Source organism: Dreissena polymorpha, chromosome 2 (genome assembly GCF_020536995.1).
Source record: "Dreissena polymorpha isolate Duluth1 chromosome 2, UMN_Dpol_1.0, whole genome shotgun sequence".
In the NCBI taxonomy this organism is placed as follows: domain Eukaryota; kingdom Metazoa; phylum Mollusca; class Bivalvia; order Myida; family Dreissenidae; genus Dreissena; species Dreissena polymorpha.
In genome coordinates, this window is record NC_068356.1 from 44,295,459 (window position 1) to 44,318,166 (window position 22,708).

Sequence of the window (22,708 nt, forward strand, 5' to 3'; positions counted from 1 at the left end):
ATGCCCTATGTTTAAAGCGCACTAAGTTACCTTGTGACCTTCTTTTTGACCCAGCATGGCCCATGTTTGAACTTGACCTCCACATAATTAAGATACAACTTCTGACCAAGTGTAGTAAAGATCGGATGAAAACTACTTAAATTAGAGAGCGTGACCCTGTTACCTTGTTTTTTTATTCAGTGGCTATGTGTCACGTCATATCATTGGCTATGTGTCACGTCATATCATATCATTTTTAAACTTTCAATGCTGTGAATTGACTAATTTAGTAAGGTCAATGTTCTCCCTGTAGTGCAATGTAGTACACTATCCAGTGATGCACTGGTTAGAGATGCGAGTTCAAGTCTGGCCAGGGAATTGTCCTTATTTAGTTACTTTAGATGCATTGAATATGCAATGAAGACCATTCAAAAATGTATGTTTATTATTTCCCTTAGTTTTCATTTTGCCATAAAAAGCAAGATGTCTTCTGCAAAAACATTACAAAATATTATAGATGCTGTTCACGTGTTTGACCCAAATGTAACACCCAAGCCAAAACAAATTTAATGTTTACAGACAATATTGTGTTGTAAAAATGTCATTGTCAATTTACCTGTTGGCTATGGTAAAAGCCTTACTTATCAGTGTGAAATCTGTGTGTTTAGAAGCTCATAGAAGAGTATGCAGTTGAAAATGGTTTGCCTTTGCCTGGTTGAATGCATAATTGTCCTGATTCAAGTGTGTTGTTACTTCCCTGGGATAAGACAGTTGCTGATATTTACAGCTTATACCAAGAAAGTGCAGAAAAGCAGGCCATCGCCAAGTGTCATTTCAAACGTAAAGAACAAGATGGAAAGAACTTTGTCCACATATAAATGTAACAAAACCAGCTACAGTTTTATGTTTAGTCTGTCAAAAATTCTTGACAAAGCTTAACACTAGTGGCAGAATGTCAGAAGAAGACAAGGAAGATGTAGCTAAACAATACTCTGATCATTTGGAACTTGCTATGAAACAGAGGCTTCTGTATAAAACAAGTGATATAGATACTAAAGCCATTTGTGCATCTCAGGATATTGTTTTAGGTGTGAGATAGAAAAATAAATTAGACTATACATTTATGTATTTTGTTAAAATGAAAATTATTATAATTGTTATATTAACCATAATGATTTTTTTTTTCATTATCTTAAGGACATGTGGCATAGTTCATTATCATATCTCAAAATGTCATTTTTCCACCAAATGGGTCAAAATTCTTGTGCGGCAACATATGCTTATTTGACATTTTTCAGGGGAGAAGAATTCAGAACCTCATTTCAACATCTGAAGACCTTGCCATCAATATTTTCTAATGCCTCTTTCATCGCTCTGAGTGGTTCCTTGACCAAACAGCAAATAAAAAAGAGATGTGTTTGTCAGAAACACAATGCGCCCTATTGCCCCACTTTAAATAACATTTCAATATATCATTTGGCAGGTTTAGAAATTATCTCCCTTTTAAAGCTTATTACTTCCCTTGGATTGTATTTTTTGACTTTGGACCTTGAAGAATGACCTTTACCTTTCACCACTCAAAATGTGCAGCTTCATGAGATACACATGCATGCCAAATATCAAGTTGCTATCTTCAATATTGCAAAAGTAATGGCCAATGTTAAAGTTTTCGGATGGACGGACAGACAGAAGGACAGTTCAACTGCTATATGCCAACCTACCGGGGGCATAAAAACTTCCAGGTATTTTAGGTCTACATGAACCTGCAATTCTCAAAGAAAGCCTTGACTGATCTAATATCTTCTTAAGCACAATTCTTAAATCAAAACATTAAACTGACATTCATCAAATTTATGAAGAAATCTTTAGAAAGGAATGTGATTTAAAAAAAAAGATCAATTGAATTATCTTGTTACATAAATGTTCACGCCACTGTATTACATTAGCTAAGATTCTGCATACCTTAGATTTTTATTTGGTTCAAATAACATCACAAAATCATGTTATTCTGTGTTGTACTCTAATCAAGACAAATGTCTTTTAAAAAACACAATTAATGCATTGAAGGCAGCAAAGCCATTGATAAGATTAATCCTTACTTCTTCAGTGGCTTGCATGGGTTTTGATCCCCATGTTTAACAAGAATCATCCATGCCAAGCCACCGGCCAGCATAGCACAATACCTGCAGGAGATAGGCCGGACAGGTAAAAGGGGTCAACAGAGCCATGCCATCCTTTACTACAATAAGAGAGGTTTGGCTGCAAATACTCCTGGTACACAGCAAGACATAAGTAAGTATTGTTCTAATGAGACCAAGTGTCTTCGAGAAAAGCTCCTTGAACCTTTTGGCTTTCAGAAAAGTGATCAGATTGCCAATGACAAATGCTGTTAAATTTGCAAGTCGAACTGACTGCAGCATCACACTTATTGTCTGCCATGGAAAATATCCAGATCTAATTTTTTGTCATAAAACAAGATATGTGTTTGTCAGAAACACAATGCCCCCTACTGCGCTGCTATGAAATAAAATTTATATTTATACCGCGGGGGGGGGGGGGGGGGGGTATGTGGACAGTCAAAAATGACCAAGTCAGACAGACATCACTGACAACCAAAGCCTGTGGTTAATCAAAGTGATCATAGCCAGAGTTCATCATATATCTATGGACATAAGTCCACAGGTATATAATGAACCCTACTATTCACAAATTAGTGAGTACAAAGAAATGATAATTATATCATTAAAAAATACCTTTGACAAATCAATCATTTAAGTTATAAATAATCAAAGTAAAAAATCTGTACATTAACTGTGAAAAGAACTTAAATTCTTGTTAAGGACATATATAATATGAGATTTAAAATTATATAAATTATTTCCCTTGAAAATAATTGTCTCTAACAAATCTCTATTTCTAGTAGCAAATAATTAAAAGCCACTATCTATTTTTAGTAGCAAATAATTAAAAGCCACTACCGTGACTGTAGATTCACCACTCAAAATGTGCAGCTCCATGAGATACACATGCATGCCAAATATCAAGTTGTCATGTTCAATATTGAATAATTATCTCCCTTTATAGCTTATTACTTCCCTTGGATTTGTATTTTTGACCTTAGACCTTGACTGACCTTGACCTTTTACCACGATGTGTTTGTCAAAAACACAATGCCGCCTAATGCGCCGCTTTGATTTATTTAACAAGAATATATAATTTGGCAGGTCAGATAATTATGTCCTTTTAAAGCTCATTACTTCCCCTCAATTTGTTTTTTTGACCCCGTGACCTAGTTTTTGACCCGGCATGACCCATATTTGAACTTGACCTAGATATTGTCTAGATACAACTTCTGACCAAGTTTGGTAAAGATCGGATGAAAACTATTTGAATTAGAGAGCGGACACGAAAAGTGTGACAGACAGACTGACAGACTTACAGTGCGAAAACTATATATCCCCTTTTCTTCAAAAGGGGGCATAAAAACAGAAATGTTTTAAACAGTAACTGATAAGATATTAGTCTATTGGCAATCAAAGCATTGCTTTCCGTTGGATAATTGCTTTGCGTAAAGGGGCACATTGACGACTAATTAGATATTAAATTTTGAGAAATAAAATTATAATTTAATTACTTTAGTAATAAACTGAATTATTACTAAAATGTAGATCTCGTTTTGACATAGCTATATATACATATTATAAATATTTTATAATATTTAGCAAACAAGAGCACCACATAACGTGTGCCAAAGCTCGGCTGAAGGTGCAGTTTTGAATAAGCTTGTCAGAATTTTTTTTTTTTTAGAGGTCACAATGACCTTGACCTTTGACCTAGTGACCCAAAAATGGGTGTGGCGTGTAGAACTCATCAAGGTGCATTTACATATGAAGTTTCAAAGTTGTAGGTGGAAGCACTTTGATTTTAGAGCCAATGTAAAGGTTTAAGCACGACGCGGACGGCGGACGTCAGACGGCGGACAACGAGCTGGCTATGACAATACCTTGCATTTCCCCCGAAAACAGCCGATCTAAAAATTGGTAAATTGCTTAAGAACATCAAGTTTTGTATAAAGTTGTACCAAGTTTGTGAGGCAAGCAGTGGTTATTGTTTGGAGTTTGATGTCTATGCCGAAAAGACTTTAGAGAACACTTACTATTGTGAATCTTTAGGAATTTACTGTGTGGGTAAGTTGGCAACAACCTCGTGTGTGCTGAATCTCATGACCAGATGCAGCCTTCTCGGGAAGGGTCTTTGTGTGTTTATGGACAACTATTATACTTCACCAGAACTGTTCTCTGAACTTGAACAACATGAAACTTATGCCTGTGGAACAGAAAGTGTAAATCGACTTGGTATTCCAGTAGAAATAAGAAGGAAAAAAAAAGTTGAAAGAGGGTGAAGTTGTCTACCAGAGAAAGGACAATCTGCTTGCTCTCAGGTTGCGAGACAAACGGGATTAATAATGCTGACTTCCTTTCACACAGAATGTTTGTCTGTTCTGGACAAACTGAAGTTTGGGACCAATGAAAATGTTGTTAAGCCTTCATGTATTGTTGACTTCGGTAGTCGCATGGGAGGAGTGGATTTAAGTGACCAACTGAATCAGTATAATTCAGTTGCACGCAAGTCCAAAAAGTGGTGGCGAAAACTGTTTTTTCACCTAATGCACGGTGTAGAAGCATGGGACTTTAGACGATTGAAGACGACTCAGATAGTGAATCAGAAAGAATACTAGAACTTGACGTGCCTGATTATAATGTCATGTCATACATTCAAAATAAAGGCACAGAGCCATCTTCAACAGTTCAAGCTACTGCATCAATTATTCAATACCATGATGATTCCCCTGATAAATCAACACGGTTTGACCTGCCAGCAGATTATAATGTCTATGCCATATTTTGAAAGTAAAGATACAAAGACATCTTCAACATTCCAAGCTACTGCTTCATCTAGTCAATATCATAGTGATGATTCTGACACTGACCCCAACAATAATGTCAGGAAGTAAGTGAAATCGTCTTTAGATTCTAGCTTTAGTCCAATATCAGAATCTATACCTGGTGTAGGCTGCAATAAAGTCACAGGCTCTGTCCATGAATGTGAAATATGTGGCAAAACCTATAAAGCAAAACCGTCACTAAAACGACACTTGTCAATGCACTTAATAGCTGGAATGCTGTGTTCATGCGGAAAGAAATATTATTAGGGAGAACTGAACAAGCATAAGAAATTACATCGTGAAATATTGATATGCAAATATTGTGGGAAAAGATATGCCACCAAGTTAGGGAACAAAAGGCATGAAGAAAATGTTCACGAAAAGAAATTTTCATTATATTGTGAAATATGTGGAAAAGGTTTCAAGTATAAAACTGATTTTCTAAATCACACATCTACACATGACACAGAACCAAGATACGATTGTAAAATATGCATCCGGAAAATGAAATCTCCAGGAACGCCATACTTCCCTTTGTGGTAAAAGTAAGACATTTAAGTGTAGTATTTGTGGAAAACTTTTCAAGCAAATCTTCAAGAGCATTTAAAGGCACATAGAGAAGAAGCTACTCTTCCAATGTTCAGTTTGCAGTTAGTGGTGTATTCCTACCCACGCTGTGACACACAGTTGAGTGTAGCCTTTCCAATACACTACACAAGGGTGTAGTATTTTATCAATATCAGCTGATATTGTTATGGTAGACAGTGTTTTTTTTCATTCAAAATCGGGTCTGGTAAACGGCCCCATTCCCAATGGAAAATAGTATATATTTTTCCCAAATGGGAGCTAAAAATTCCCAATGGAAGCTTTAAATTTTTTATTTTTTTTTATAGATCTCAATATTTTATTTTGTTCATCTCCAATCCATATCATAGTAAATATGATACTAAAACACATGTATTTTCAATTTTGAAGCATTTTTAGCAAAACAACAACAACAACACTAATTTCCCAATTTTTGTCAAAATGCCGCATATTTTCCCAATCCAAAGGGACCCAGCCCCATTCCCAAAATGGTGAAAAAAAACACTAGTAGACCAAGAAAAATATCACATTCTCGATTCTTTTTTAATTTTTTTTTCTCATATTTTCAATATGAAAGTATTAAAAGGAAAGGTTTTAAGTGGAACTATTTTTTACGCGACACAATCGGTAGTTATTCGGTCGTCAGGAATGTTGTGTACATGTATGAGGCTTGACAAGAATAATTATATTGTTATGTCAATTTATCATTTGTCTTTGATAAAATGTGTCAACGGCTTGAAGTAGGCTAAATCGATTACATCATGGTGCCGAGGTGGAGAAAGTTTATCCTGTTCGGCCCGAAAAAAGAAAAATAGGGCGAGCTTTAGCTAAGCCTCATTGGATAAACTTTATCCATCTCGGCACCAACCATGTATTCTCTATTATCCACAATACAAGTATTCAACAGCATTCCACATAAATGAATACTATATTATATTAATTTCATTTGAAGTTATTTTGGTGCGTTACATTTTAGAACAGTGTGAAATATTATCATAATTATGTACAGGTAGCCAAAGAGTATTACTTATGTTTTTGTTATTTGTTTAATTTTTGTTGTTCACATTTTTTTTGTAAAAGTTTATTATAGATGTTATGGCTTCGTGTCAAAAGTGTCTGCATTATTTATTTTCATTTACTCAGGTAATGTTCGTTACTGCTGATTACTGATAGTTACAGTCAAATATACAGTTAAATAATATGATATGATATTGTGTTTTCCCCAACACAAGTATTCAATAGGCTTAGCATTCCACATGAATGAATACTATATTATATTATTTTTATTTTAAGTTATTTTGATGTGTTACATTTTAAAGCTGTGTGAAACATTATCATATATACAGGTAGTACATGTACTCACGGATAAAAAACAGATTCAATTGAGGCCGTGGTGTACTTATTTCTTATTTTCTTATTATCGCTATGTGATTTATTGAGTTCTACCAGTATTATGTATGTGCATGCTGATTGCTAAGAACGGTCTAGCATACTCCCTGTAGGCTGATGCTGCAAGAGTAGAACAAAGAACGTGTACTGATATCTTGTTTGCATCTGCCAGTTTCATACATGTACCATTTTTGTTTTAGTGGATTACTACCTCTAGAGTCAACTGTAAGGCAGTCTTGGATGTACTTCATTGCAATTAATCAGTCGAGAAAGGTATGAACTTAAAATACAAGATTGACATTGTAAGAAGTTGCAAGAATGCTGAGATGTGAATAGGAAGAGGCCCAACAAGGAGTATAGCTCCTAGATAAAGACATTAAAAACATTCATTATCCGGAGAACAATTGCTACTGGGGATGTTGAAACTAGCATACCTTAAAGGAAAAGGAGGAAAATACATTCCTGTACTTTTTCCAATTGATCTTGTAGAGGTGATAAAAATTATTAACAGAGTTAATGTATGGAATACAGGACGGAAATATTTTTTTGTTTGCCACAAAAAACTCCCATGATTTGGGCTTGAATTAAAGGACTACTACCAATGTCCTCAAGGTGCACAGGCAGTGTCTGTCATGGGCAAGACACTTAACAGCTTGTTGATGAAGGTACTGAAGGTTGATGAAGGATTGACAACTATTTAAGAAAACAAATTATTACAATAATTCTTGTGACGAGTCAACTAAGCAGTTATTTAAACTTATTTCAATCTTCAAAAAATACACCATTGAAATACTAAAAAGTTGCATATTTTATCAGTTCTTTACTTTAAGAGCCTCAATCAGCTAGAGATTATGCTTTAATGCTTTTTCACATGTATACTTTATCATTGTCCAGAACAATTTGAAAGAACTGAATTGAATTGTATGCAGATTTATTTTTGAAGTGAAAGATAAAACATATAGTTATATGGGTTTTTTCAAGTTCTAAGATTTCATCCTGTAATTGGTAATCCAAAACATTGATAATTGGCCACATATTGTTTTTTAAGTACTAAGATTTTATTTATCTAGTGTGATAAGCCAATAAACAATATAATCTGACAAGTGCATGATTGTGGACATGCCATGAAAGTGACACTTCAAAATTTTGATATTTCATATGTATATGTTGGTCCAAAATTGACAGTCTCATAGCCAGACTATTGTGTCATCAACTTAACATTGAACATGATACATCCAATTGACAATAGAATGTTATTGATTAATGATTCTCCCTTTGACTTGATCGTGCCTGAATATTTGATAGGGCGAGTCCCCATTCGCACTTCTGTTCATTTTTAATGCTAACTGGTACAACCTTGTAATAAGTGGTCTTTGGTATAGGTTGCACTGATCTATAGTCGTGTAGCTTTTCCAGACAGATTTAATGGCCTGAGCCAGTTCTTCCTTGTTTTTGGGTTCACATATAGGCATATGAAGCTCAAGCTGATTCCAAACCATCCCCTTTTGATTGCTGTCTAAGCTCTGGGTTGGCTATAGCTCAAGCTGATTCCAAACCATCCCCTTTTGATTGCTGTCTAAGCTCTGGGTTGGCTATAGCTCAAGCTGATTCCAAACCATCCCCTTTTGATTGCTGTCTAAGCTCTGGGTTGGCTATAGCTCAAGCTGATTCCAAACCATCCCCTTTTGATTGCTGTCTAAGCTCTGGGTTGGCTATTGTTGGTTGTTAACTCCATCACTTTGCATAAAGTTAATTATAAATAATAAAAAGATGTTTTGGGTTGATGTCCTGGTGACAATTATTCAAGCCTAAGCATTTCAGCAACTTAAAGGCACTAAATTGTAACGCACTAACACATCTGTCCCCATTCGCACTTCTGTTCATTTATAAATTTGGAGTCCAATGTGCCATCAAAAATTGGGATCCTTGTTGGTCCTTTTCACCTTCTTCTGGCCCAGACATGTAACCTCAACTAATGTTTAGGTTTAGGCATACATGTGTTCACTCACTGTGAAGTGTAACTGAATTGAAGATGCATCAGTCAATATGACATCTTCAAACAAGTCATTAACTTCAAGGAGGCTCTCATCGAAAGTTTATGGTAGTGCCTTGTTTGCTTACAATACCTATGGGCCACACAAAAAAAATGTGAACACGGCAAGTTTAACGGCCTATTCTGTGGTTGACAAACTCAATGTTGCTGCTTCTTCTGTCAATTCATTATGAACATCCATACTACTGACATTTGGATCATAGCTTACTGTTTGTCGTATGAAATTAATGTCACATGGTTACATCTTACTCCCTCCTGTATCATCACATACATCTATTCCAACGTATGAATAACATCCAGTTGTGTATGTTCTCATCCAATAATTCACCAGATTTCATCAAATTTTCACATTCCAAAATACACTAAGCTAACATGCGAAAACACACATCTTAACATTTTATAGGCACTTGGATGTTATAATGTTTCATGTCAAGTTGATAACGGTACAGTCTGGGTAGGAGCCTATTAATATACGAATGGCATATGACATGAAACATGAAAACTTTAAGCCTCACTGTCATGGCTTGTTCAAAGGCACTTGTCAGATAATATTTTGTATTGGCTATAAATTTCAACAACAGGATTGAATCTTAGTACTAAAAAAACACACGACATAACTGAAGATCTTGCAAAAAATTACAATCTTCATAAACATTACAGTATCACACACCCTTCCATTAACATCAGTTTTGTGCATATCATGTTTGTTAACAAGGCTTATACTTAAGCTCCCAAAGTTGGTGTAAAATATTAAAATTCTTTTTAGTATTTCCGATTTGTGATAAAACATGATGTTCTTTTTTTCAAATAAATGTGTTCAATCATTTTCATCTTAAGTAAACAATCATAATTTCATACTTACTTATCTACATTGTTACAGACACAGTAGAATGATCCATAAAAACTAATTTTAATATCTTAGGACTATGTAAATGATGTCAAAGAGGACATGGGGTCTTTATTATTATAGGCTTCCATTCGACACATTGAAATTTTATACCAGAGCAGCAATAAAGACTACAAAGAAGGCTACCAGAGCAGCAATAAAGACTACAAAGACGGCTATTAGAGCAGCAATAAAGACTTCAAAGAAGGCTACCAGAGCAGCACCCAAGACTGCAACAAGTTGACTGGAAACAGTTCAGACGTTCCCTTTGTTTCAAAGACTGATTGATTTTCAACTTACTCTGAAGCTGTGGACATTCAAAAGTAACTTTTTTTAACACTTTTAAACCAGATTCTTCAAATGAATCAGAAATGAAAATGGTGGCAAACCATATGGTCATAACCTAAATGTTCACACAGATTTGTACAGACAACAAAGCTCTTTGTAAGAAAATAACAGGTGGCAAGGGTACCATTTCTATGGAAAATGGATTTATAAATAAATTCGAAGGAAAACAACTAGATGCCATTTGGATCATAGGTCCATTGAGTGTATGGGAAAGTCTGTTTTGTACCCAGATTTTTTATACAACTTTAAACAGATACATTATGCTTCAATTATTTGTTTGTATTATCAAATTTGATGTCACCTAAATTATTTGTTTAAATAATCACATTTGATGGCACCATAAATTGAAACACATATTATCTTTTTGAATATTTAAAAGGTTAAAACATTCATAACATTCAATTAATCTTTTTTTTCCAAACTAACAAGAACATGTTGATGTGTTAATATCTGTTTATATTGAGATAATGAGGCTGGAATAGAGTGAAAGTTTTTTAACTCTATTTTTTCCTTATTAAGAAAATTATTGCTTTGAAGCGGAAAAAGACCATCTTGCTCTTTCTGCATTTGTATGGGAAATGTATATATCACATCAGATGGCCCATAACAACTTAATTAATTTTTTACACAATTTTGCCCCTTTAAACTGTGATAATGTGGAAAGTAATAAGAGTAATTTGTTTTGTATTACAATTAGACTGCGGCTCCAACCAGAGAAAAAAAGATAAACTTTATAAAGCTTCCTTAGGAGAGAAAAGGATAACATTTGAGAAGAATGACGACTCGGCTTATTTCAAAAGTAAACTAGAGGAACAGTACCCGAAACTTGAAGGAATTTGGGGATTTGATGTTTAAAAACCACTAAAAGAGAGGATGATGAACAAACATTCAAAATATCCAAGTCATAATTACCATAACAACAGAGAAAATTGAAAGACCCAGCACCATCATCAGCAGTATGATGTAGAACTCTCTTGTGCACCTGACTATTGATGGTGACATTCTCGGTACCAGCCTTGTGGATATGAAGTAGACGTACAACTTGTGTAAGAGTAAGAATGGCACAGATTTTTTAACTTAGAGCTATTAAAGTATTGCATTATTTTATTTGCTTAAGTTGTCTTTTTTTCTTACTCACCCAGAATGGAATATAAATGCAATAAATAAAATGTTTTGAGAGCTGCAATGAGGCTTCAGTTTATCCACCAGTTTTGATTATTTATCATTATAATTATTGAATTTCTTTAAAAAATATTTTTCAGGAAAAGTTGATGTCCATGTGCAGAACCTGATCCCGCCGCATACTTCAAGAGCGGTGCATGTGATCAACCATGATCATGTCAGCGTTTTGACAGATTCCTTCATATCTAACCCCATTGGGCAGATTGTAACGCTGGTTGGAATGGTGGGCTAAGAAGATGACATGCCAGCCATCCCCACCATGATGACCCATACATCAGTGAACCTTGGAAACGTGACCTGCAGACCAGATGTCACCTCTTTTGATTACGGACCACACCTTTTAGAAAGCCAACCCACAAAAGAACTGTTGAACAACAGTTATTATAGTAATGAACACAAGATATCTTTTATTATATTTTATTTTTAATTATAAAGATCAAATTGCTAAGCTGCATAATTTATAGTTAAGGGAAAGCCTTGCACTGTATGTTTCTCGTCCGACCTGATAAACATGATCTTAGCCTTTGATAACATAATATTCTGTATGTAGCACATTTATAATAAATACACAATGTCAATTGTTTTAATTTTTTCTTAATCATTACTCTTGAATAAATAATGTTTAAGAGCTTTAACCTTGTATGAAAATGTCAAAATAAAAGGTTCATTATTTTGTATATATTTTCAGAGAAACTGACCAAGATGCTTTTCACTCCTTGCAATCAGCATTGGAGTTTCATGACTTTATCCAGCCTGAACCTGCAATGTCGGAACAAAGCAAGTTGGCCAAGGCAGAGGAGCATATCGCGTTCCTAGAGAACAACTTTAGTAAGCTTTCAGTGGAGAGATTTGGATTGGAATCATCATTTGTTCTCATCTGACCCTAAAATGATCCAGTACGCGTGTTATACAGGATTCATGTCATGCCAAATTCTTATCCATATTTTCCATCTGCTGCAGCTTCAGCCGAAAAAATGACAAGATGGACTCAGATTCAAAGGCAACGCAGTGAACAGAGCTTCTCGATTAACACAGACATGTCATCAAGAAAGGAGTCCATGCCTTTAGTTGATCAGTTTTTTATGTTCCTTGTTAAACTGCAGCTAGGATTATTTCAGCAAGATCTTGGTGTTCCTTTTGGTGTGTATCAATCAACAGTGAGCAGAATAATCATCACTTGGGCCAATTTCTTGTTCTTTCAACTTGGTGCTTTACTTATCTGGCCATCAAGAGACCAAATTGACATTCACATGCCGTAATGTTTTAAAGTCATGTACCCTAAAACCAGAGTTGTATTGGACTGTACAGAACTGAAAATCATAATACCATCAGCCATGTCACTGAACTCAGAGTTTTACTCTTTTTATAAAGGAACAAATAACTTTAAAGGACTGATAAGAAACTCACCTATGGGAAGTGTGACCCTTGTATCCTCTTTAATTGCTGGATTTATTTCCGACAAAGAAATTACCAAACCATCGGGAATTATACCACTGCTAGAAGCTGGAGACAGTGAGATGACGGACACAGGATTTTTGATTCGTGATTTGGTTTCAACCCGGGTTGCAATACTGAACATACCGCTGTGTCATCCAGGGGTGTAGATCTAGGGAAAATAATGAGCTTTGGATCAGATGGTGCATCAGTGATGACCAGCAAAATAAATGTAAGTTTTAGTCCGTTGTTCATTATAGAAACAGCATCATAATTTAATTAAGTTATAATATTTTATCACCATTTATTAATATATATATATATATATATATATATATATATATATATATATGAGCATTTTCTTAAATAGAAATCTTACATACTGAGTTGTTGCCCCGAAAAGTAACAAAATACAACAAGAGCACCGCATAATGGGTGCCACGCTCGGCTGTTGGTGCAGTAGTGAATAAATGAAAGCTTGTCAGAGGTCACAATGACCTTGACCTTTGACCAAGTGACCCAGAAATGGGTGTGACATGTAGAACTAATCAAGGTGCAGCTACATACCAACTTTCAAAGTTGTAGGTTGAAGCACTTTGATTTTATAGCCAATGTTCAAAACCTTGACAAAATGTAAAGGTTTTAGCACGTCAGGCGGACAACACGACGACGGACACAACAAGATGGCTATGACAATACCTCTGAAAACAGTCGAGCTAAAAATAACAAAGGACAATAACTCAAAACTAAGACAGAGGAGGGTTCTTGAGCGTTCAATATTTGCACTTTATGTAAATGTTCAGTCAGGCTTGACCAGTGATTTTCCCACCCTTTCCTTTGTCTATTGGTCACTTCCAACTTGAACACTAAACTGTTAAGATAAAAATGAATTCTAATAACATTACAAAATCGAATATTGCAGAAATTTATCTTTGTGCAATTGGATACAAACTTACCAAATTAATTACATCAGTGCCTCCTGCAACTAAAAATTTTGTTTGTAATGATATACTCCCATTATTGGAAACGGCGGCAACAGAAGTGAAATCTGTTTCTAATTGCCTACAAAGGCATAAAATATTGAAGACATTAAAAAACAACACATGAAGCCTGCTTTAAAAAGGAAAGTGCCTGAAACATTTACAGTACAAATGTATTCACCGTCAAAAAAGGCAAGGGAATCGCCATCTACCAGCAAATCGACATTGAACACCCAGGTATATGGCTGTTTTATTATATGCAGTGAAATACCTCAAACCTCCTACTAGTTTTATTTATTTTTCTCTAAATAACTATAACTATTAATCTGCTGCATTGACGATAGGAGTAAACAGTTTATTTTGGGAAAACATTTACGTGTCATACAGACATTCTGTAGCATTCATACATCATCATTTCAATAATCTGTTTTGAGGCAAACCTGGTGTTATTACATTCCTATTATTGTATATTTTAATTTGTTTCTGATGACGACTTGCTGGTGAATAATTCACAAGACCAAAACAACATCAAATCTAACAAGACAACAACAATGTTACTGCAGACGAGACAGAAACACCTGAAGAAAAAGGGGAGAAAAAAGAAAGAATGTTGATCTGTTTATAATGAAATAATTATGTATAAACATGTACATTAAATGCAAATGTTAATATGTTATGTCTTCATTTCTGTATTTCTAACAAACAGTGAAATGCTTGTAATGTTTGATTTAAACTAAAAAATTCAGTTACATCCTGGACAAGAAACACAAACAGAGCAAATTGTATGTTGTATGTAACTTATCATACTTAAAGGGACCGTCAACCAGATTTACGAAAAAAAAATTGTTATAAAATAACGTATTTTTTTACATTTAATACTTTATATTTATTAAAATATCAAGACTTGTATATTACATTACTTGAAAAAAGTTCACTATGTTGCTATAAGTCGTGTAACTACCATGACCTTTCCATATTCTCCAACAGTTTGATCCTTAAAAAATAACAGTGTCTGTAGATATTAAGCTAGAAATTCAACAACTACCATCAAACTGCCAAGTTAAACTCTGTTAAACACCTTTGTATACACTACCAACAGATTACTTTTTACTATGCTTCCACAATGCTCAGTCTGTAAAAATTCATTTAGATGATATTATTTATGAAAGAAACTTTTCAACCTTTGACCTTGACCTTTCACCACTCAAAATGTGCAACTCCACGAAATACACATGCATGCCAACTATGAAGTGCTGTGTTCAAAATTAAAACAGTTATAATAAAACTTGAACGAAGGCTAAAGTTATATAGGAAAGAAAAATATAATGATATTTGACCTTTGACCTTGAAGGTTGACCTTGACCTTTCACCATTTAAAAATGTGCAGCTGCACAAGAAGTAATTGAGAGATTGAATGGAGAAATGAAAATTATTTTTTTTTAGTTTTGACCTTTGACCTTAAAGGATGACCTTGACCTTTCACAACTCAAAATGTGCAGCTCCATGAGATACACATGCATGCCAAATATGAAGTTGCTGTGTTCAATATAAAAAAGTTATGATAAAACTTTAACAACAGTTAAAGTTATAGGAATGAAAAATACACTGATATTTGACATTTGACCTTGATGGTTGACCTTGACCTTTCACCACTCAAAATGTGCAGCTGCACAAGAAGTAAGTAAGAGATTGAATGGACAAATGATTTTTTTTTAAATATTGACCTTTGACCTTGAAGGATGACCCTGAACATTCCCCACTCAGAATGTGCAGCTCCACGAGATACACATGCATGCCAAATATGAAGATGCTGTGTTCAATATGAAAAAAGTTATGATAAAACTTTAACGAAGGTTAAAGTTTTAGGAAAGAAAATACAATGATATTTGACCTTTGACCTTGAAGGATGACCTTGACCTTGACTTTTTACCACTAAAAATGAGCAGCTACATGAGATACACATGCATGGTTAATATAAAGTTGGTATGTTCAATATTGCAAAAGTTATCGAACTTTAACAAAGGTTAAAGTTTTGGGACAGAATGACAGACAGACAGGACAAAAACAATATACCCCAGATCTATCGATCCGGAGGCATAAAAAGCATTTTTTTGAAATACAAAGGGCCATGACCTTATTCCCTAGGATTATGGGTGTTGAATGTGAAGCACCCCCAGATGATTGAGAACAACTATGGCAAGTTTCATGGCTCTGGCTCATGTGTTAATGGAGATAAAGCTCAAAGCTTATATTAAAAAGCATTTTTTAAAGATACAAAGGGCCATAACTCCGTTATAAACAGATGGTGTACAATGCCATTTGGCGTGCATCATCCATATATATACTAATACCAAGTTTCAATGAAATCCGCCAAAGCTCTTCCAAGATATGGCTCCGGACACAAAAGTGCCGGCTGGCCGGAAGAACAGTCGGACAGACAACGCCAAAACAATATCCATCTATCTATGGTGGGGGATAACAAACCTTGACTGACCTGTTCTATTATTTCAAGGTATTTTTAATTATTTTGCATTACCTTCCCTTGAGAAAGTTATCACCTTTACTAATGTATTTGTTTTAAACAATACCTAACTTATTCACTAACTTACAATACCCTTGCAATAAACCCTTTTCATATTTCATTTTATACAACATGGAAATCATTTTAATTCTGTTGAAAACCATTTGACCTAGAGGTCATGCGAGTTGTGTATCGTGTTATTTCTTGTAATATGCTGTCCGAGTTGTCCGAGTCGTCAATTTCACCCTTCCGGACAAGCAGTTTTTGAAAGCTGACTTGTCCGGGGACGAGTAAAATTTCCGTGGTATTTTTTTTTCGAGAATGAAACTACTCTATTTTCCGAAAATCAAAAACAAAAGTTTATATAAATAGCTTATGATTAATCTGCGGAATGGCACACTTTTTCAACTGGAGGTAGGTTATTTTCCGATAATAATTATTGAATGTAGTAAACCAGTCCATGAGTATATATAGCAACAGCCAATCACGCATAAGAAAACAATTTTAATAGAGAAACCAGCACACATGTGTATAGCAACAGCCAATCACGCATTAGATGACACTTTTCGTACATTGCAAATGGCCGCATACATATGTTCTAACGACCTGCATTTGATTTTTATATAATAAAACCACTTCAACGTCAAGCCATGACGCTAATCAGACCAATGATAAAATCAGTTTGGCGTCGGAAAAGAAGAGAAAAGCCAAGTATGAATATGATAAACATACAACGCCAAGCGGAAACGAGAATTTGTTGAGTCTTGGCTTATTGATTTTCCTTGGCTTGAAAACGTTGCCGATGTGTGTAAATTTAAAATTTGTAAGGACTTTCCTTTATTAGCGGATAATTATGTACTTTATAATTAACGGAGGTTATTTTATTTCAAGTGAATTGTCTAGTCATGTTGAGATTATTAAATATCCGAGATGGTATCATGTGTGACTTAAACGTGATCTTATTATATGCACATCTTGCTTGTATTTTTTGTTCATGTGAATTTTCTAGTTAACTATGTTTATAATTTAAAATAGAAGTTAACAAAAGTGTATGCTTGTATAATTTGCTTAATTAGTAATGACCTTTTCCTTTATCTATCTTAAAAGTACGGACAGGTACTTTTTTGGTACGGACAAGTGAATTTGTGGGTCCAACTTGTCCGTGGACAAGTAGACTCTTAAAATATTTCAGAACCCCTGAGTCGATCCAGCATTTGTACAAATATTGCAAGACATGTACATTTCCAGAAAGAAAATTCATTTCTGCATTGAATAAGACAAAGATCGTTAAAATCGCTGCACAATTGATGAAGTTATGGCTGTTCAAAGCGATGCACCCCGTTTTCAGGTGATTTTGAGTTGGATACATTGTTATATATATACCGGTAATTAATATCATAGCCACATGCTAACCACCTGTGGCACAAAATGGGGTAAACAGGTCTGCATTTGTGTAATTAATCAAATGAATCTGCCATGTTATAATAAATCCAAACCTAAATACCTGTGCAAAACTTTTGTCCTTAAGTAAAGCATATAGTGTATCTGTTAGTATATAGCTTCCATGGACAGCTAGGGACTGTATGCCATGGTCAAGGTCATTGATAAAAAAAACACTATTCGCTAAATAACTTTTAAAAGCACTGAGATATAGGGATGAAGCTTTTTATGAAAGTAGCTTACAGAATAAGATTCCTAGCTTGTTTCTTTTATTTGCCTTAGAGTCTGGTTAAGGTTAGATCACTATTACTTATAATAAAAGCATTTCTTGTTTTTCTTTAAAACTTATTACTTTCATGGTTTGGTTCTGTTGTATAGGCTTGATGGTTTCAATGATGATGGGTCTTTGGGCAGACTTATAAATGACGACCATATCAAACCTAACTCTGTTGCTAAAGCTCTCCATGTGAACAAAACACCACACCTCTGTGTGTTTGCTGTGCGAGACATAACTGGAGGAGATACGCTACAACTATGGCCGCAACATGTATTTTCTTTGGAGAGATAAGGTACCTAACATTTTATTGAAGATATGTAAGCACCATATGTTAATCATGTGCAGAGCTTGACACTTATATTACTGTCAGGTATCCAGTCTATGCACCTGATCTGGATCAAGCTATTTCTTCCTCATAAGGTGATAAATAGAGCCAGTGAAGGTAGAACCAGTAGAGCCAGAGGAGATAGAACCAATTAAACCAGTGGAGGTAGAACCAATGAAGCCAGTGGAGGTAGAACCAAAAGATCCAGTGGAGGTAGAACCTATGAAGCCAGTGGAGGAAGAACCTATGGAGCGAGTGGAGGTCGAACCAATAGAACTAGTGGAGGTAGAACCAATAGAGCCAGTGGAGGAAGAACCTATGGAGCGAGTGGAGGTCGAACCAATAGAACTGGTGGAGGTAGAACCAATAGAGCCAGTGGAGGTAAAACCTATGGAGCCAGTGGAGGTAGAACCAATGAAACCAGTGGAGGTAGAACCAATGAAACCAGTGGAGGTAGAACAAATAAAGCCAGGGGAAGTAAAACCTATGGAGCCAGGGGAAGTAAAACCTATGGAGCCAGTGGAGGAAGAACCTATGGAGCAAGTGGAAGTAGAACCGATCGAGCCAGTGGAGGAAGAACCCATGGAGCGAGTGGAGGTAGAACCCATGGAGCGAGTGGAGGTAGAACCCATGTAGCGAGTGGAGATAGAACCAATGGAGCAAGTGGAGGTAGAACCAATGAGTGAGTGGAGGTACAACCAATGAAACCAGTGGAGGTAGAACCCATGGAGCCCGTGGAGGTAGAACACATGGAGCAAGTAAAGGTTGAACCCATGGAGCGAGTGGAGGTAGAACCAATTGAGCAAGTGGAGGTTGAACCGATGGAGCCAGTGGAGGTAGAACCAATTGAGCAAGTGGAGGTTGAACCGATGGAGCCAGTGGAGGTAGAACCAATTGAGCCAGTGGAGGTAGAACCTTTAGAGCCAGTGGAGGTAGAACCTTTAGAGCCAGTGGAGGTAGAACCTTTAGAGCCAGTGGAGGTAGAACCAATGGAGCCAGTGGAGGTAGAACCGATGAAGACAGTGGAGGTAGAACCAATAGAGCCAGTGGAGGTAGAACCAATAGAGCCAGTGGAGGTAGAACCAATGGAGCCAGTGGAGGTAGAACCTTTAGAGCCAGTGGAGGTAGAACCAATGGAGCCAGTGGAGGTAGAACCAATTGAGCAAGTGGAGGTTGAACCGATGGAGCCAGTGGAGGTAGAACCAATGGAGCCAGTGGAGGTAGAACCTTTAGAGCCAGTGGAGGTAGAACCTTTAGAGCCAGTGGAGGTAGAACCAATTGAGCCAGATTGGAGCTCTGAAAAAGGGGCAAACGTCATGTAACTCTAATGATTCTGATATTCTATTGTCAGCAGTTTGCCATTTAGCAGCAGAAGATGTTTAGCAAGTGTTTTCATCACTTTCTATAAATGTGTTTTCTGTACAAGAGTTAATCAACTCTTCAAGAACTAGCAAGAAGACTGCCAAGTGTCAATCTGATGGTGCTGCACGCCCACCCTTGGTTTTGAAGAAACTAGATCTGTTGGAGCAAGCCATGAGACAAAAAACTGGCATTAATAGTAAAACTTTTATCTTGATACTTGAAAACTTTCAAAAAACACTAAGACAGAAAAAAAAAGTAATAATAATAAGTGACATTACGGTAAACATACAAATATAATACACAGTCGTGTATAATACGCACCCCCAAGTTTTAACTTTTTTTTCATCATATTTACTACATTGAAAAAACGCATGCAATTATAATAACTTTTCCTGTAGCTTCCACTTTGTATTGTCAAAATTGCGTTAAAAATAAGAGCCTTACATGGATATTGTTGTCAAGGTATAAAATGCTATGCTGTCTCCCAGCAAAAATGATGCTAAAAACCCATGTGGGATGGCCACATTGAATATATGTTCTAAATGGGAACTAAGTCAACATAAATTGGAAAAATAAATGTATTTTCTGTGCTGCATTTAATATTTGACTTTTTTTAGTGATCAGACTTTTTGTCTATTAACAAGGCTAATTTAGAGGTTTCACTTCATGAAAACTTCAAGAAGTAAATTTTCATGAAGTTTCAGGAATAATTATATTCATGAATTGTTCCTGAAGTAAATACTCATGAACTGAAAATGAGACATTAAAATATTGAACAAGACATGCATGAACTCTTCACGAAGTAATGTTTCATGAACAACTGAGCAAGAAATCATGAATTCTTCATGAATATGAGATATGCACAGTTTCATGAATAAAACTTAAATGTTTCATGTTACTTAAATTTTATTGACAGAAGACTGAGCTTCTAATATAACTCTTAGATAGTGAACACTACAGTGTGCCATTTTAACATTTTAAGTAGTCACTTCCTGTTGGAATAAACCGAACAACTTTTACAGAAAAGTTTGTTTAATTTTACAAACATTTGACTAAGAGTAAAAACACGGTTATTAATACTTGATGATCTTGTGCTGGTATTTGGCATACAGCATGCATATCTTGGGGAAAAATACAATGAACAAGAGGGTCATGATGGCCCTGAATCGCTCACCTGACTCATTAAGATCAGATGAAAACTATGACCTTTATTGTCTACACAATGTTTTTCTATGATTTGACCTAGTGACCTAGTTCCTGACTCTAGATGACCCAAATACAATCCCAATCCAGATTTCATCAAGATAAACATTCTGACCACAGTTCATAAATATTGGATGAAAACTGTGACCTCTATTGTCAACACAAGGTTTTTCTATTTATTTGAACTAGATTTTTACCCCCAAATGACCCAAATACAATCCCACCCAGATTTCATCAAGAATTCTGACCAAATTTCATAAAGGTTGGATGAAAACTGTGATCTCTAATGTCTACACAAGGTTTTTCTATTACTTGACCTAGTGACCTAGTTTTTGACCCCAGATGACCCAAATAAAATCCCAACCCAGATTTCATCAAGATAAACATTCTGACCAAATTTCATAAAGATTGGATGAAAACTGTGACCTCTATTGTCTACAGAAGGTTGTTCAATTATTTGACCTAGTGACCTTGTTTTTGACCCCAGATGACCCAAATACAATCCCAAACCGGATTTCATCAAGATAAACATTTTGACCAAATTTCATCAAGATTGGATGCAAACTGTGACCTCTACTGTCTACACAAACAAATTGTTGACGGACGGACGCACAGACACACGCAGGCACGCACAACGGACGCCGGACATCACACGATCACATAAGCTCACCGTGTCACTTCATGACAGGTGACCTAAAAATATGTGTCGGAGATAAACATGAACAGTTGTGGTTAAAATCCCATAGAAACAAGGGCTGTTTGTAAAACATGCATGCCCCCTATATGGGCTATAAGTTGTAGTAGCAGCCATTGTGTGAATACGTTTTTTGTCACTGTGAATGGTGGTGGTGGTGGTGGTGGTGGTGTAGTAGTAGTAGTAGTAGTAGTAGTAGTAGTAGTAGTAGTAATAGTAGTTGTAGTAGTAGTAGTAGTAGTAGTAGTAGTAGAAGTAGTAGTAGTAGTAGTAGTAGAAGTAGTAGTAGAAGTAGTAGTTGTAGTAGTAGTAGTAGTAGTAGTAGTGGTAGTAGTAGTAGTAGTAGTAGTAGTAGTGGTAAAAGTAGTAGTAGTAGTGGCAGTAGTAGTAGAAGTAGTAATAGTAGACGTGGTGGTGGTGGTGGTGGTGGTGGTGGTTGTGGTGGTGGTGGTGGTGGTAGTAGTACTAGTAGTAGTAGTACTAGTAGTAGTAGTAGTAGTAGTAGTAGTAGTAGTAGTAGTAGTAGTAGTAGTAGTAGTAGTAGTAGTAGTAGTAGTGGTAGTAGTAGTAGAAGTAGTAGTAGTAGTAGTAGTAGTAGAAGTAGTAGTAGTAGTAGTAGTAGTAGTAGTAGTAGCAGTAGCAGTAGCAGTAGCAGTAGCAGCATTACAAGACCAATACTTAAGAATGATCAAATGGGAAAAGGTAACATAGCACCAGCAGTAAATATTGGGCTCATTTACAGGTCAGATTTGGAATCTCTGCTGTAAAATGAGATTTTGAATGAATTAAAGGGAGGCAAATCTGTAAAAAAAAGAACATGCATAAACCGTAGTTGTTTCCCTTGTTTGAACCATGCTAAATCCTTACAAGTTTGGAAAGAATTGGATGAAAAATTTGGACTTTATTGCATAAACACCATTTTCAAGGGGAGGTAATTCTGTACTTTATGGACCAATAATGCTCATTTTTTTGTAGGGTTCGTGTCCTCATTGATATAAAGACACGGTGCAAATTTGGAAAGGATCGGACAAAAAATGTGGAAGATTTTTGAAAGTTTTCACAAAATAGGCAAAAATGAATAAACATGCAAAGTTCAACGAGCTCC

General features: G+C 35.7%; 1 protein-coding gene across 1 annotated transcript; it reads left to right on the forward strand.

Moving 5' to 3' along the window:
- The first annotated feature begins 931 nt into the window (after positions 1–931).
- On the forward strand, positions 932–18,980 carry LOC127869694 (proteoglycan 4-like). The gene is made up of 5 exons (XM_052412351.1): positions 932–1,008; positions 2,123–2,271; positions 4,923–4,989; positions 12,056–12,195; positions 18,451–18,980. Exons 1-5 carry the CDS (start codon positions 932–934, stop codon positions 18,978–18,980), a joined length of 963 nt encoding a protein of 320 aa, XP_052268311.1.
- The last annotated feature ends 3,728 nt before the right edge of the window (positions 18,981–22,708 follow it).